The sequence below is a fragment of the Apodemus sylvaticus genome, chromosome 3 (assembly GCF_947179515.1).
Source record: "Apodemus sylvaticus chromosome 3, mApoSyl1.1, whole genome shotgun sequence".
Lineage (NCBI taxonomy): Eukaryota > Metazoa > Chordata > Mammalia > Rodentia > Muridae > Apodemus > Apodemus sylvaticus.
Window position 1 is genome coordinate 139,943,919 of NC_067474.1, and position 16,640 is coordinate 139,960,558.

General features: G+C 48.0%; 1 protein-coding gene across 1 annotated transcript; it reads left to right on the top strand.

Moving 5' to 3' along the window:
• The first annotated feature begins 1,591 nt into the window (after positions 1-1,591).
• Trappc3 (trafficking protein particle complex subunit 3) lies at positions 1,592-14,802 on the top strand. Its single transcript, XM_052177360.1, has 5 exons — positions 1,592-1,764; positions 11,651-11,748; positions 11,932-12,031; positions 12,825-13,007; positions 14,048-14,802. The coding sequence occupies exons 1-5, from the start codon at positions 1,723-1,725 to the stop codon at positions 14,165-14,167; spliced, it is 543 nt and encodes a 180-aa protein (XP_052033320.1). The 5' UTR covers positions 1,592-1,722; the 3' UTR covers positions 14,168-14,802.
• The last annotated feature ends 1,838 nt before the right edge of the window (positions 14,803-16,640 follow it).

Genomic DNA, 16,640 nt, shown 5'->3' on the forward strand with positions numbered 1-16,640 from the left:
CCCACCCTTAATTCAAAACTGATGACTGTGAGAAGAACAGTCCCAAAGAGAAGGCAGGGCCAAGTTCGGGAATCACAGGCAGAGAGGGGAGTAATCAGTCTGTGAGAAGGCAAGGAGAGGCTCCACCTCCAGTCTGTCCAGAACCGCCCTGCCTGACAGCAGGCTGGGTGGGGTCAGGCGGCTGCCTGTGACTGTGACTCAGGTTTCTGTGGGCAGCCAAGGGCAGCCGGCAGGGAGGAGCCCAGACCGACAGACAGGCTGGCCAACTGCTGTTTTCACCTCAGCTGTCCCTTCTCCTGGGAATGTAGAAGGCTCTTGAGTAGCCCCACTGCTCTCCCAAGGCTACAGACCTCTGTTTTCCTCTACGCCTTTCTACAGACCCTCATACAGCCTCTTAAGGTCGGGTCTCAGGACGGAGAGTCAGGGATCTCTGCCTGTAAGGAGGCCCCAGAATGTCTGCGCCACAGGGAAAAGGGTATAATAATGACTGGTCCTATACCCTCAGGGAGAGACTGGGGGAAACTCTTGGCCCCTCCAAACTTCTCCCAGCCTAACTGGCTCAATATCTGGACAGGCCAGTTGTCATGGTGAAGGCCGGCTGGTACACCATTGTATATAGTTACTGCAGGGACAGGCAAGCAGGCTGAAGTGAGAAGACCTTAATTCCAAGCACAGCGCCCACGGGGCTGACCACTAAGGAGAGATGGCGGGAGCCAAATCCAAAGGGCTGTGGTCAGTGATGACAGGGCTTTGCCTTGGTGATGGGTAAGAAGGGTTTGGTCAGCTAGCACATTCCTCAACTGATTGTTGGGCTGTGTTTTGATTCGTTGGACTGTCTTGATAGTGTAGCTCGAAGGGCATCACATTTGTTCTGTGCCTTTTCTGCACCCAGTATCTGTGTTCATATCTCATTAATATTTAAAGCACCCGAAAGAACTCCAGCACCTGGCCTCAGAAGGCAAGCCTGGGATTAGAAGTAGGCACTGAGTGCCACCACAGCTGGCATCTTTGTTTTTCTGGGAACTAGGCAGGGTAGCTGTTCTAGAGAAGGGAGGGTGAGAGAGTGACAAGTGACTTGGATTTGTTGAAAAGGCCACAGGTGGTGGGATGCAGGGCCTGTCTGTGTTTGGGGTTTGGGAACAGATGGCAGTTGGAAGAGAAAGCCGTTAACTATCCTGACACAGAGTATGTGGTCATTCAAACTTTTTATAATGAACTTTAGACTTCTGTGTGAGCCATTGCTAGTTTTCCAGGACATCCTGGGAGCTTCTGGAACTGAGCTGCGGCAACAGAAGACAGTTCAAAATAGGGACTTTCCAAGACCAATCTGGGAGAGAGAAGAATTTGCAGAGCATCACAGAGCCAGTGGTGGGGGAGGAAAATAAGGACACTCTGTGAACAATATAGGACTACCACAAGGTGCGGGTGCCACCTAGCGGCCATAATGGTGCAGCCAGCCCGGCGCTCGTGGCATTCCGGAGCTGCAGTTCTCACTGAACAACGGGTGGGACTTCCGGTAGAGCTGCCGGATGCTGTAGTCTGACTTTGGTCTGCTGAACCACAAATCCCGGGGGCCTCTGCGCCAGGCCGCGCATGCGCAGTGAGGAGGGGCCGTCAGTCCTGGACACAGAGGGGCAGCGGCTGGGTTGAATCGGCGCCTCCCGGGGTCTGGGATCTGGGTTGTGAGGAGGTGAGGTGAGGCGGCACTGAGCGGTGGGCACCATGTCGAGGCAGGCGAACCGTGGCACCGAGAGCAAGAAAATGGTAACTGAGCGCGTGACCCGGCGGGCCGGGCGGAATTGAAGCTTCCTGGGAAGGGGCCTGGTGCTGGCGCTCCAAGTGATGATTGTCAAATAAGTCCTGCTGTGAGCTGTGGGATGGGGAAGTCCCAGTGTGGGTCATTCCCTAAGCGTCCTGCGCTGGGGCAGGTTGGGGGACCCCTGAGTTGCCTCCCCACCCGCTACGCCCGGGTCTCTTGAGGTCGAGTGCATCTCTGTGCTAGACCAACAACAGTGACGGTAATCAATAACAGTAACAACCATTTACTGATCTCTTACTGTGTGTTTGGTGCTAGGCTATTGCTTCCATTATGTCATTACCACAAGGTAACCCCTAATAGGTGCATAATGTTAGGGCGTTTTACCGCTTATGTGACACCCAGATTCACACTTAGGAAGAGTTAGGAAGGTTTAAAATCCATCCCTCTCCATTTCCACAGTGAGTATCTCAGACTACTGAGTATACAGCCTTTCACTATGCTTTGGGCATTGTGAGACTAGCTTAGACAGTGGTCTTGTCAGAAGGGAACTTGCCATTAAGGCGTGAGCTGGCCTAAGTACTCAGTGGCCCCTGTAATGGGCTGGGCTGGGTCTGGAGTGTCAGGTGGATATCAATATTCTCCAAATCCCAAGGAAGAAGGTTTTCTTGTCAGGTGGTTTGTTTGTTTGTTTGTTTGTTTCCTTTAGTATATTGTTTTGTAGAACCGCCCATGCTGTGCCTTTGTTTTGGAGTTTAAAACTGAATATCTGAGCCGGCGCATGCCTGTAATCCCAGCACTCTGGGAGGCAGAAGCAGGCGGATTTCTGAGTTTGAGGCCAGCCTGGTCTACAGAATGAGTTCCAGGACAGCCAGGACTACACAGAGAAACCCTGTCTCGAAAAAACCAAATCCAAAAAACAAAACAAATAAAACAGAATATATGGGAGTGGAGATGTAGCTCAAGTTGGTAGAGTGTCTGCTTAGCATGCACAGGGCCCTGGGTTTAATTCCCAGTACCACATAAGCTAAGCTTGGTCATGCATGCCTGGAATCCCAGCCCGCAGATGGTAGAGGAAAAGGGTCAGGAATTCAGGGTTGTCCTTAGCCCGTGATAAGATGGAGGCCAACCTAGGCTACTTGAAACTATTTTTATCACACAAGAGTGTGTGGGGTGTGTGGGGGTTGCTGTGCATCAGGTTTGGGATGTAACTCAGGAGCAGGATGCATATGCAGGATACTCTGAATTCAAACTTCACCAAAAACTAGCTGGATCATCTGAGGTTGCCTGCTGACTAGATCTGGAAGCATTGTACTCCCCTCTGGACAGGATGATTACACTCCCCTGCACCTTTGTGTCTTATACCAGGAACAGCCAGCACAAATGGAATCCCTGTTATTCCAGGCTAGTCCTCCCCCACCCACACCCCATTCCCAGAGCTGAGGACCTTATCCAGAGCCTTGCTTGCTCCTGCCAGGCAAGAGCTCCACCACTGAGTTAAAACCCCAACCCCAGGCTAGTTGTTTGTAACCCTTTCTCTCTAAGACCACTTTTAAGACACACATGATGACAGCAGTGATTCATCTCTACACATTTTTTTTAAAGATTTATTTATTTTATGTAAGTACGGTGTAGCTGTCTTCTCATTACGGATGGTTGTGAGCCACCATGTGGTTGCTAGGATTTGAACTCAGGACCTCCAGAAGAGTAATCAGTGCTGTTAACTGCTGAGCCATCTCTTCAGCCCCCAGAAATAGCAATAGTTAAGAGTGCTGTGCTAGAAAACAATGTCATCTGGAAGAAAATACATACATGTTCCTTGGCATTTTCAAGTGATTATTAGTTTCTGCTATAAAATGGGGGCAGTGGTACCCAAGATTAGAGGAAAGAGTGTTAAATTATGGATGGGGTTTCCTTGGTGATAGGAGAAGACACTTATTCTTTAGTTTTTGTATCCTGTTAACAGTATTTGATTTCTCTTAGACTCAGTATTGATGTTGTTTATTTGAACCTCTCTACATAGCCCTGACTGACCTTAAACTTGCTATGTAGACCAGGCTAGCCTGGAAACCAGAGATCCCCCTGTCTCTGCCTAGCAAGTGCTTGGATGAAAGCAATGCACCACCACACCTGGCAGCGTTGGAGTATTATATTTTGTTCGTTCTTGTCTTTAAGTTCTGTTTATTACTTTTGTTTTGTGTGTGTGTGTGTGTGTGTGTCACATAGGAAATTATGAGTTGTCTGATAGGGTGCTGGGAACTGAACCTGGGTCCTCTGTAAGAGCAGTAAGGATTCTTAACTTCTGATCGGTTGGTTCAGGGCCAGTATTGAAGTCTTTAGTGTCCCTTGAGTCTGTGCCTCCAGTCTCCCTTTCTAGTATTGTGTGGTAACTAGGGAGACCAGGAGCTCCTGCTGTCAGAGCTCCTCCAGCTGCTGCTGGTTCTGACTGGAAGAACCTTCCCCTAGATCCTCACACAGTAGCCTCCTCCATTCACACATGCTCAGACCTCACAGCCTGCCCGAGGCCTTCCCTGGACCCCTGCTGATTTCCTCACAGCACTGTCATTTTTCATTTTAAATACCTCATTATAAATTAGTGTTTGCTTTTGGGTAAGGGAGGGTTCAAGTATTCAAGACAGGGTTTCTCTGTGTAGCCTTGGCTGTACAGACCAGGCAGGCCTGGAACTCAGAGATCCACCACCTGTCTTTCCCTCATGCTCTTAGAATAAAGGCGTGCTCCCCACAACCCCCAAGCTACTTTAGTTTTCAGTCTGTTCTGTGAGAATGGGAACTTGAGCAGGGCAAGGGTTTGTCCCTTCTAGTGCTCCGGTCTTTGCAGCTAGAGCAGTGCCTGCCACCGGCAGTCTGTCCATTGAGTCAATGAAATTGGGGACTGCATTTTCCTACCCAGTTCCTGCTGATACTACTCTGGGCTTGCCAAGTACTCCCTGTGGCCACCTGTGTGTGTTTGAGACAAGGTTTTTCTGATTATCCCAGGTTCACTTCCAAATTCTGTTTCTTCTGCCTCTATTTCCCCAGTGCTGGGGTTACAGGCATATCTAGCTGTTACCTTTTTTTCTTACATGGATTTACTTATTTATGGGGGGGTCCTATGTTAGGGTTACTATTCCTGTGATGAGACGCCATGAGCAAAAGCAACTTGGGGAGGGAAGGTTTATTTCATTCTCAGTTCATCATCAAAAGCACTGTGGGCAGGAAGGACCTGGAAGCAGGCGCCGATACAGAGGCCATGGAGAGGCGCTGCTTACTGGCTTGCCCATCACGGCTCGCACAGCCTGCCTTCTTATAGAATCCCTGATCACAGCCGAGGAATGGCACTGCCTACAATGGGCTGGGCCCTTCTCCATCAATCATTAATCAAGAAAATGCCCTACAGTCTTATGAGGGCATTTTCTCAATTAAGATTCTTTCCTTTTAGATGACTCTAGCTTGTATCAAGTTGATAGAAAATTAGCTAGTGCCGGGCGGTGGTGGCACACGTCTGTAATCCCAGCACTCTGGGAGGCAGAGGCAGGCAGATTTCTGAGTTCGAGGCCACTCTGGTCTACAGAGTGAGTTCCAGGACAGCCAGGGCTACACAGAGAAACCCTGCCTCGAAAAAAACAAATCCAAAAAACCAAAAAAAAAAAAAAAAAGAAAAGAAAAGAAAAAAAAAGAAAAAAAAAGAAAGGAAAAAAAAGAAAAAGAAAAGAAAATTAGCTAGTACAGGGAAGAAGACATGCCGCACGCAGTATGTGAGGAGGTCAGAGGAAACTTGAAGGGGTCTATTCTCTCTTCCCACCATCTGGGTTCTGGGACCTAACTTGGATTATCAGGCACAGCAGCAGGCACCTCTGCCTACTGAGCCAAAGTACCTGGTTCTAACAGGTTCCTTTTTCCACTGTTTGGGACTAATACCCATCTAGTGGCCCTCTTCCAGTGAGCCCAGCCTTGAGCACACAATTACTGTATTTCACATAAACCTTCCAAGACCTAAAGGGCTAATGCTCAAGTTATCTGACGCCTACTTTTTTAGTCCCTGCTAACCCAGACAGTCCATCTGTCCAACAAGCTCTGCCTGTTAGAGCAGCAGCTCTGAGCAGAGCTCCCTGGTGTTCCAGTCCACGTGCTGTGTTAATGGCAGAGGTGAAGTCCTAGACTCTAACCGTTAACAACAACCGGGATATTGTACTGGCTGGGATTGGGTCCTGTTTTATTGCTTATTTGCTGACACCCTCTACCCCCAATGTCGGGGATTGAACTCAGGGCCTAGGCACATACTGGTCCAGTGGCCACTACTGAGCCCTATCTTCAGTTTCTTCACTGTTCCAAACACTAGCCAGCTTCAGCAATCTTGAAATTTTCCTGCCCTCAGTAAGGTGGTAGTGGTAGATATGACATTGTAAGGCTGTGGGGGAGTCATTGAAAGTGTGTGTCAAGCTGGCAGCATGCTGGGGACACTGTCAGCTGGCCTTCTTAGGAGTGTCATTAGTCTTTCCCTACATCAGGTCCTCACACAATACCACCTTCGTGAGCCTTCCCTGACACTTGTTTTTTTGTTTCTAATATATCATAGCTCCATTCCTATTTTATTTATTTTATGTGTGTGAGTGTTTTGCCAGCATGTTTGTCTGCACACCATGTGTATGTCTGGAGGAGCCCAGAAGAGAGCATTGGATTTCCTAGGACTGGAGTTATAGACAGTTGTGAGCCTTCTAGCCTTCATGTGGGAATTGAACCCAGGGCCTCTGGAGTAACCTCCAGTGTTCTTAACCACAGAGCTGTCTCACCAGCCCCACACCACTTCTGTTTTAAAAGCATATAGACCTTTAAGTTGTATATTGTAAAGTGTGTATTGTTCTAAGTAGGCTAGGTTCCTAACTGAGGCTGCAGACAGACTTGCATATTAACAGAAAGTGTGGAGAACCTGAGTCAGGAGCCCCATTCTCAGACCCCAGGCCTGTCTGTCTTGTGGCAGTGAGCATAGCTGTCCAGAACCCCCTGCCTTTTCTCACTGGTGAACTCAGGGAGCTGCGTGTGTAAGGGTCGTGCTAACATTGGGGTTGTGCTAACTTTGTGATTTGCATGTAATTCAGCAGTCTTGGAGGGCGGAGACTCTTGGAGTCTTCATCCAAGGACTCATTAATAATGGAAAGAAAACTCCCCTGATTTAACGCTCTCGTGCCAGCTCTCTGGACTGGTAACTGCTGGATTGTCTCCATCCATTCATGCTCAGGCCATTCCAGTGCCAAACCCCTGACTTTACTAAAAAAACGACTCCCTCCCTAATAGCCTCCTTTCAGTCAGCATATCTGGCAAATGGTGTCTTGGAGACACCCCGCTTTGACTGTTTTACTTGAGTTCAGAGAGCTTCCTGCTGCTCACATTGATTTTCTTTGACTCTAGTGCAGCTAAGATTTGTTTTAATTGAGGGGGTTATTAATATTGCAGTTGTGGGGTAGAATGGACACATTGCCTGGGAGGCATTTGGGTTTCATCCCCCAGATTAATTTTTCAGTCTTAGTTGTTTAACCTCGAGCTGACCACTCCTCAGTCCCGTCCCAGTGTCCGTCTGCATTGATTACTGCCTTTCGTTTCACTGAGTTTCTATGGGAGACAAAATGAGATAATGAAACATCCTGTTCTGGTGAGGCATGATGGTGGGGGGCGGAATACTTTTAATCCTAGCACTTGGGAGGCAGAAGAGGTGGATCTCTGTGACTTCAAGACATGAGTGATCTATATAACAAATTTCAAGTCATCCAGGGTTGCATAATTAATGAGACTGTCTCAAAAAAAAAAAAAAGAAGAAAAAAGAAAAAGAAAAGAGAGAGCATTGTTCTTGCAGTGACACTGCCACAAGGCCCTCGATGTGGGAGAACACAGGGTTGTAAGGTCCTAGGCCTTAATGCTTTGGATTTTTTTTCTTGGAAATCTTGCACAGGCCTCTATTCAGAAGGGAGTAGCTCAGTGGCGGGGAGTAGCTCAAAGGCAATCTTGATCCATGGCTCACAACCAGCAGTAACTCCAGCTGCTCCTTGGGCACCTACACTCAGATGGACATATCCATCAAAGACAGACACACATACACAGAATTTGGCAGGGGTGGGGTGGGGTGGGGAGAGCGCTGCCAGTAGTTTGCTGCAGTCCATAGAGTACTAGAGTATTTTTTTTTAAAGATTTATTTATTTATTATATGTAAGTACACTGTAGCTGTTTTCAAACACCAGAAGAGGATGTCAGATCTCTTTAGGGATAGTTGTGAGCCACCATGTGGGTGCTGGGATCCGAACTTATGACCTTTGGAAGAGCAGTCGGTGCTCTTACCTGCTGAGCCATCTCTCCAGCCCCCTAGAGTATTTGAGTTTGGTCCACAGCAACACATGTACACACAATAAAAATAGAAAAATGGGGCAAGCAAAATGGCCCAGAGGGTAAACACCCTCGCCAGCAAGCCTGAGGATCTGAGTTTGATCCTTTGGCTCCACATGGTGGAAAGAAAGAATGAATCTTGCAAACTGTCCTCTGACTCAAACAGGAACCATGGCACATGTATGTGCACGTAAATTAAATAAACAAATAAATAAATGTAAAACATATGCATCCACCCCACACACACACAGTTAAATGAAACAGAAGTATGTGAGAGGAACTGCAGATACTGCGAAACTAAGACCAAGAATAAAAATATCAAGTCTGCTGGAGGTAGAAAAGGTGCTGTTGGAGTTGAGCTGAGAAATGTGTCTGTGGTGCTGAGGGTCAGACCCAGGCCTAGCAAGTGCTCTGCCACTGAGGTACATCCCAGCCCTGAGACACAAGTACGTTAACAACACATTCAGTCCATGGATCCCCTCAGAAATAGCCCATTTTAGCTCCCGAATAAAGACACAGAGACCCGCTATTTTATTAACAAGCCGTGTGCACTCAGCTGGGCAGGTTCTAAGCCTGTACGCCTGCCCCTTTCCTAGCCATTACCCTGGCTCGCTCTGGTCCATGTGTGTCCTCATGGCTGCTCTCTCATGGCGAATCCTGGTCCCTCCACATAGTCTCTCCACACCCTACCTTCTCGTGGTCTTTCTCTACCTTCTGTGGTCTCTCTGGAACCTGCTCCCTGGGATTGGAAGTCCTGCCCTATAATCTTCTGCTCTGCTAATTGGCTGATCAGCTCTTTATTAAACCAATTAGGATAGAGAAGAATTTTTACATAACTCTGAGACAGGTGATGCTTCATAAAAATAGCAATACCAAAGTCTGGCCTGTCTTCAAATTTCCACCCAGAAATCAGCATTTGAATGCAGAGACAACCTTTACACCGCGTACAAACCATCCCCAACTTTCCTCCTTAGTCCGGTAAAAGATTCTTTCTCTTATATTGGTAAACTATATAAATAGTAACAATTATGGAAACTTGTCAAGTAAAATTACACTCACAATGTCTAGTCCATTTGTATTTGGTAACCTTAGATGAAGTACTCTATTATCTGTCCATCTTGGTGAGTTTAGAGTTCTGTACTTAAAATATTTTCTATCAAAACTTGTATATATAAACCTAAGAATAGCTCATTAGACCTTAAAATATTTTCTCAAATCCAAACCAATTTCAGCTTAATTATAAGACTATTTAGTCTTCAACTCCATCAGAGAGCTGAGAAAGAATAAACATTACCTGAGTTTGCAGGAAGTGCAGAGCAAGCAGCTTCCACAACTGTAGAAATGACAGAGACAGCGGCTGCCTGGACAGTCACCTGCAGTCTTTCCTTTGTCGTTGGAACATCTGTCTTCGGCCTTCTAGCCCAGACTACGCAGGCATTTTTGTGAAGCAGTGAGTTTGAAGGACTTGCCCACCTTGCCCTGGCTATGTTCAGCAGTTGACTTCCCTGCATCCTGTCTGTCCAGTTCGGACAGCATTCTGCATTCAGTTGAAGCAAGGGCGGGGTCTTGTGCAGTGTCTTAGCTCGCCACATCTGAAGCAGACTCCGTAGGAGGCTCTTAGATGCTCGTCGTCGTCCTCGTCGTCATCGTCTTCTTCAGTAGAATGGGGTGCTCCCAGGGGCAGACATGTCACTGTAGATGTGTCAATGGCATGTCTAAATTGTTTGTTTCTAGCCATCTACTCTCTGCTTAACTTTGAAAACATCTATTGCAAGCTAAATGAAGCTTTTCCTGTTATTAACTAAACTAGTATCTAACATGATCATAAGTTTGATTTGCATTTCTTCTTTATCCTAAACAGTTTGTAAAGTAGCTTTCAAAGGGATTAGAATTTATTTATTTATTTATTTATTTATTTATTTATTTATTTATTTAGGTTTTTTTCGAGACAGGATTTCTCTGTGTAGCCCTGGCTGTCCTGGAACTCACTCTGTAGACCAGGCTGGCCTCTAATTCAGAAATCTGCCTGCCTCTGCCTCCCAAGTGCTGGGATTACAGGCGTGCGCCACCACCGCCAGGCTATGACAGACAGTCTGATGGAGGATTTTTCTCAGTTGAGGTTCCCTCTTCTCAGTTGACCCTAGCTTGTGTCAAGTTGACAAAAACCCAACTAGCACAGTAATAGAAACCAGTTTGGAGCAGCCTTGTGTTCCAGGTGTATGAAATGTGTGTTCTTGGGTCGCTAAGATGGATTAGTGGGTATAGCTGCTTGCCGCTAAGTCTGACAGCTTGAGTTTGATCTCTGGGACCCACATAATAGAAGGAAAGAACGTACTTTCAAAAGTTGTCTTCTGACCTCCATATATAACCCCGGCACACATATCCTCATGGACACGACGTACGTGTATGTGCACATACACACGGACACACACACAGGTTCTTGTGTGATTAAATTTTTTTTCTTTTTTCCATGGATACATGTATGTGTGTGTGCGCGCACACACACACACACACACACACACAGACTGTGATTAAATTTTTTCTTTTGTCTTTTTTCCGAGACAGGGTTTCTCTGTGTAGCCCTGGCTGTCCTGGAACTCACTCTGTAGACCAGGCTGGCCTCGAACTCAGAAATCTGCCTGCCTCTGCCTCCCATGTGCTGAAATTAAAGGTGTGTGCCACCACTGCCCGGCTTTGTTGTTTTAGTTTTAAAGATTATGTATTATTATCTTATGTGTGTGTGTGTGTGTGTGCATGAGTCTATGTATAGCATGTGTCTGCAGGTGCTTTCTGAGGCACCCCTGAACATGGAGTCGTAGGCGCCTGTGAGCCACCAGATGTAGGTTCTAGGCCCTAAATTCAGGTGCTCTGGAAAAGCAGTAAGAACCTGTAACCAATGTACTAAACCCCCCCCCCCAATATTGTATTCTTAGATTTACCCTTTTTTTTTTTTAAGATATAGACCATTGTGTCAAAAGGATCATTAATTTATTTCCCCATACTGTTGACTTTGAGGAGAGTTTGCCCTTGGGGTAATGGGCTCTCTGGATCTTCCTTCTCTGCCAACCCAGGTTCTCCCACAGCTGCCAGCTCCTCTCATGAGCAGCAGAGATGCCAGGCCTTGGGAGTACAGCCCAAGCCCATGTCAGGACTCTCTCTAAGGTGAGGGGAAGCCATTGGTCACACCTGCCCTGAAACAGAAGCTGGTGTCTTGGCTCTGTCTTTCACTGACTCCAGTAAGTGGCTGTTCCTCCCACTGCAGGTTCAGGTGACCCAGACTGGCAGCTGTGGCAGAGACTGGGTTGGCAGAGGCTGCTGCTGTCTTAGAAAATGACTGTGAGGTGCCTGATGTGCCTTCTATGGCCAATTCACAGTGGGTGTGGCTGCAGTCCTGTCCTGCCGGCCGCTCCTCAGGGGTGATGTGGCCTTCTCTGGAATCCTGTGCTTGTAGCCAGGCTGGTCCAGACCCTCCTTGAACCTTTTGTTCTGCTTCGTCCCAATTGCCTTCTGCATCTCTTTCAGAGTTCCGAGCTATTCACGCTGACCTATGGGGCACTTGTCACCCAGCTGTGCAAGGACTACGAAAATGACGAAGCCGTGAATAAGCAGTTGGATAGAATGTGAGTGAGCGCCTCTCACAAGAGGCAGCGGCAGCTTCCGCACGCTGCATCCTGGTGGTTCTGGGAAGCTTATGATCACGTGGGGATGTTATCCCCGTATCCTCCTTTAGCCAACAACAGCCTCATGTTTAAATATAAGACATTTTGACTTTGTAATGGTCCATTCTCTGGTTTCCTTCCAAGGGGCTACAACATTGGAGTCCGGCTGATTGAAGATTTTTTGGCCCGGTCAAATGTTGGAAGATGTCATGACTTTCGGGAAACTGCTGATGTCATTGCTAAGGTCATTTATGTGTACCACCTGTCCCCCTGAAGTTTGTCATCATTGACCACTCTCACTGTCTCCCTTAATCTCCCTAAAAACGTATTAGATCAGGCAGCTTTTTGGACCAAAGCAACCTTCTTGGTTTGGGAATAACCACCAGGCATGAGTAGCTGGGCTCTCTCTTGTGCATCACGGCCTCGCTGTTGCTGAGTGTAACAGCATGCCTGAGATCCCCGCACGTGGGAGGCAGAGTGAGTGTAACAGCAAGTCTGTGGTCGGTATGGTCTGTATGTAAATCCTAGGTCAGCCATGGCTACATAGCAAGAGCCTGCCTTCAGACAGACAAGGCCAGTAGGTGTGTCTGCCTCACTGAAATTAAAGCCCAATTTTGTCCCCTTCGAAAGTGTAGCCAAGTGCTGTTGGAGGTTTGAGTGTGCATTTTGGGCAGATGTGACTCAGACCTGTAATTCCAGCACTCGGAAGACAACGGTAGGACGGTTGCTGCAAATTCTTGGCCAGTGTAGGCTGTGTAGTCAGCTCCGGGCCAGCCTGAGCTACAGAAAAAAGGAAAGCAAAGATAACCTCCTCACTGAGACTTCAGTTGAAGGCACCGGCTTTCCAGTGGGGCAGGCAGGCAGATGGTGAGTTAGTGCTTAGTTGTATGGTGCCTGAAGGAGAAAGATGGAGTCCTGCATGGGTGCTTCTCTTTCCCCAGATCTCTAAAGATTTGTAGCATGGTTTTGTCCTCTAACCCCTTCCTGATGGCATAGTTCTCACTGGTCCCCATTGTGCTGTTGTGTGTCCCCGACAGGTGGCGTTCAAGATGTACCTGGGCATCACTCCAAGCATCACCAACTGGAGCCCAGCTGGAGATGAATTCTCCCTCATCCTGGAAAATAACCCGCTGGTGGACTTTGTGGAGCTGCCCGATAACCACTCAGCCCTCATTTACTCCAACCTTCTGTGTGGGGTGCTGCGGGGAGCCCTGGAGATGGTGAGTGGGGCTCTCTGCCCCCTATGCCAGAGCTCGTGGGCTGCTTGGTAAATGCGTGGCTGAATGGGGGAGAGAAAAGGGCTTTGGCTTACCCAGCCTCATTGTCCCGGAAAATTGTGCTGCAGAGATAAGATCCGAGTCCTCCTTTAGGACCTGGTCTAAGACTGTGACACCTCTGCCTAGTCACAATCCCTCCTTCCTGACACGCCGGAGACAGTGCTGCTCCCTGTGAACAGTGGACAGATGGCAGCTCTGTCCCACACTGGTCACCTGGGCCATAGTTTAAGTGGATTGATGCCACTTGCTTGCTTGCTGGCTTGAGGTCACTCACTGTCTTTGGTGTTAGAGTATTGGGGTTGGCAATCCTGTCTTTGTGGGAATCAGTCCCTTTTAAGAAAAAAAAAAGTTTGGGAGGTTGGTGAGGTAGTTCAGTGGTTCAGAGCACTGACTACTCTTCTGAAGGTCCGGAGTTCAAATCTCAACAACCACATGGTGGCTTACAATCATCCATAATGAGATCTGATGCCCTCTTCTGGGGTGTCTGAAGACAGCTACAGTGTACTTACATATAATAATAAATAAATCTTTAAAAAAATAAAGTTTGGAAGTTTTATACATTTATATAGTTTATATAGTGATTTGTTTTTGTTTTTGTTTTGTTTGTTTTTGTTTTTTTTTTCCAAGACAGGGTTTCTCTGTGTAGCTGGCTGTCCTGGAACTCACTTTGTAGACCAGGCTAGCCTCAAACTCAGAAATCTGCCTGCCTCTGCCTCCCAAATGCTGGGATTAAAGGCGTGTGCCACTATCGCCCGGCTTATATAGTGAACTTTAGCCTCTCTCTCTGCCTCTCCCTCTCTCTCTCTTTCTCTCTCTCTCTCTTTCTCCTTCCCCCTCCTTCCCTTCCCCTTCCTCCCTGCCTCCCTCCCCCTTTCTCTCCTCCCTCCCCCTTCCCTCCCTCCCTCCATGGCCATTTCTGCTCTAGCCTCACTGAGGGGTTCCTCAGAGGCTGTGACTTGGCATCTGTCCATTCTGTTCCTCAGGTCCAGATGGCTGTGGAGGCCAAGTTTGTCCAGGACACTCTGAAGGGAGATGGCGTGACAGAAATCAGGATGAGGTTCATCAGGCGGATCGAGGACAATCTCCCAGCTGGAGAAGAGTGAGCGTCTCTAGGACTTGGGCAGCCGTGAGGAGGGCTTGAGGAGGGCCTGCCTGCCAGGATGAGAAAGGGGCGCTCACTCCCTCTGCCCTGGAACTCAGTGACTTTCAAAGCGATGTTATATATTCCTCTAACCTTATTTCCATCCTCCATGCTAATAAAGAGCAGACTGATAGTCTGTCTGCCCCACAAGTATGCACCTCAGAAGGGGGATTCTCCGCTCCACTTCCCTTCAGAAGGGCAGGATGTTCTTGCCCTTGGTTGGACTGAGAGAGTCAGACCATTTTACATTCCTGTGAATTTTCCAAAGCAAAATCCACTTTGACCCAACTAAGGGACAAGCCTGATGCATCTGTTCCTGGACCTTCACAACGCCATTGGCAAATGGCTGTAGGGAGTCTTGGATTGTGGAGGGGAGGGAGACCGCTAGGAAGGGGGGGTGGGTAAGAATTGTTGGCTGTAGTGACACACTGTAGTCTTGCCAGGCCACGGAAGCCAGTCATGCCGGAAACACCGGCTTCTGGGAAGCCGCCCAGGTCTCATTCCTCCCTGCTGTTTGGAGGCAACATCTCCTCTTTTTACGGAGGGTCCATCCTTTTTTCTTACAAACTCTTCAATAAAGACACATTCTTGAGTGAAGTCCCAGTCCGGCTATGTTTCCTTCTGCTCAGCATGTGAAGTCTGACTAGAAATGAGGGTGTGAGCTGCAGGGCCGGGTCCTGCTCACAGCACACAGCAGATGCTGGATTGATTCTATCTGGTCGATGATTCTATTTTCATTGGCGAAAGTCAAGGTCCAGCTGCCTGAGGGAAAGTCAAGGTCCAGCTGCCTGAGGTCATAAAGCTGTCGAGTGGAAGGAGACTGCAGGCTTTGAAGGACACACACACCCCTGTTCTTGACTGAAGTTCTGAAGGCTGACTAGCACTTAGGGTCACTCTCCAGCCTTGGCGCCTGGGATAGCTTTACCTTGGGTGCAGGGGATTGAGCCTAGGTCTCAAACAAGCCAGGCAAGCACTCCACACTGCTCATCCCTACTTACACACACACACACACACACACACACACACACACACACACACACCTTTGCTGGTATCTCAAGCACACCCACCTTTAATCCCAGCACTTGGGAGGCAGGTAGATTTCTGAGTTCAAGACCAGCTTGGTCTATGAAGTGAGTTCCAGTACAGCCAGGGCTACACAGAGAAACCATGTCTTGAAAATAAAATAAAAAAAAAAAAAACAACAAACAAAAACCTAAGAAATGGAACAGCAAAAGCTCCCACTTCTTTGCCATAGGATTTAAGTTGTCTAGGCTGGCCTTGAACGTGTAATCCTCCTGCTGAAGCTGGATATGGATCCTTTTCACCATAGCTACATAGGTGGTTAAAATAATCCAGTGTGCGTGTGTGTGTGCGTGTGTGTGTGTGTGTGTGTGTGTGTGTGTGTGTGTGTGTGTGTGTGTGCAGGCTCTCACATGCCCACATACTGTGCCCTACTGTGGAGATTGGAAGACAACATTTGAGAGTTGGCTTCTGCCACCCCATGTTCTGAGGTTGGGTGTGGCAGCAGGTGCCTTTATCTCAAGCCTTCTTTTTTTTTTTTTTTTTTTTTTTTTTTTTGGTTTTTCGAGACAGGGCTTCTCTGTGTAGCCCTAGCTGTCCTGAACTCACTTTGTAGACCAGGCTGGCCTCGAACTCAGAAATCCACCTGCCTCTGCCTCCCAAGTGCTGGGATTAAAGGCGTGCGCCACCACCGCCTGACTTCAAGCCTTCTTGCTAGCCACAGATAGGCGCTTTTTTTTTTTAATGTTCTAAAATTAATTTATGTGTATGGATGTTTTGTCTGCATTTGAGCTACTCTGTGGGTTCTGGGAATCAAATTGCAAGCCTCTGGAAGAACACCCAATTGTCTTAACCACTAAACCATCTTTCCAAACTCCAGATAGCTCTTAAAGGGAGGGGGCAGAGATTGTCTCAGGCCTGTTCTTTGGGACAACCTAGGGCCTAGGATTTTGGCTGAGTTACTGGGAAACTGGACCGAGGCTTTCTCTGGTTAACATGCCTGAGAAGGGCTGGATACAGGTGCACCATGCTGGAAACGGCTGGGTTCCTGAGGGCTGGACCAGGGTGCGGAGGGCTCAGGCCTGAGGGGTTTGTACTTCCCTCAGCTGTAGTAGGCCACTGGGGAACAACATCACATTTATTTCCCCAGGTATAGAGAGTGTGGCCCTCTAGGATCCCATCTTTGGAACCTCTTTCCGTCTTCCTGCAGATACAGTCTGAGGCCCTTTGTTTTAGTCAGCTGGAGTTGGTTGGGACTCAGCATAATGTCAGAATCCCGCCATACCAGATGTCAATGAATGAATGAAAGGATGAGGAGACTGGGGCTCACTGGAAAAGCTCTGTGCAGTGTGTGTGGACCCTGTCAAAAAGCCAACTGCGCTGCCCTGTTCTTTGAATGGGGGGGGGGGGGTTCT

What these genes read in the sequence shown, in the direction of transcription:
- Trappc3 (XM_052177360.1), top strand. Translation starts at nt 1,723, where the DNA reads ATGTCGAGGCAGGCGAACCGTGGCACCGAGAGCAAGAAAATG. An exon ending in CTGCTGATGTCATTGCTAAG is followed by an intron (nt 12,032 to 12,824) that starts GTCATTTATGTG and finishes TGTCCCCGACAG; the next exon opens with GTGGCGTTCAAGATGTACCT. An exon ending in TGCGGGGAGCCCTGGAGATG is followed by an intron (nt 13,008 to 14,047) that starts GTGAGTGGGGCT and finishes TCTGTTCCTCAG; the next exon opens with GTCCAGATGGCTGTGGAGGC.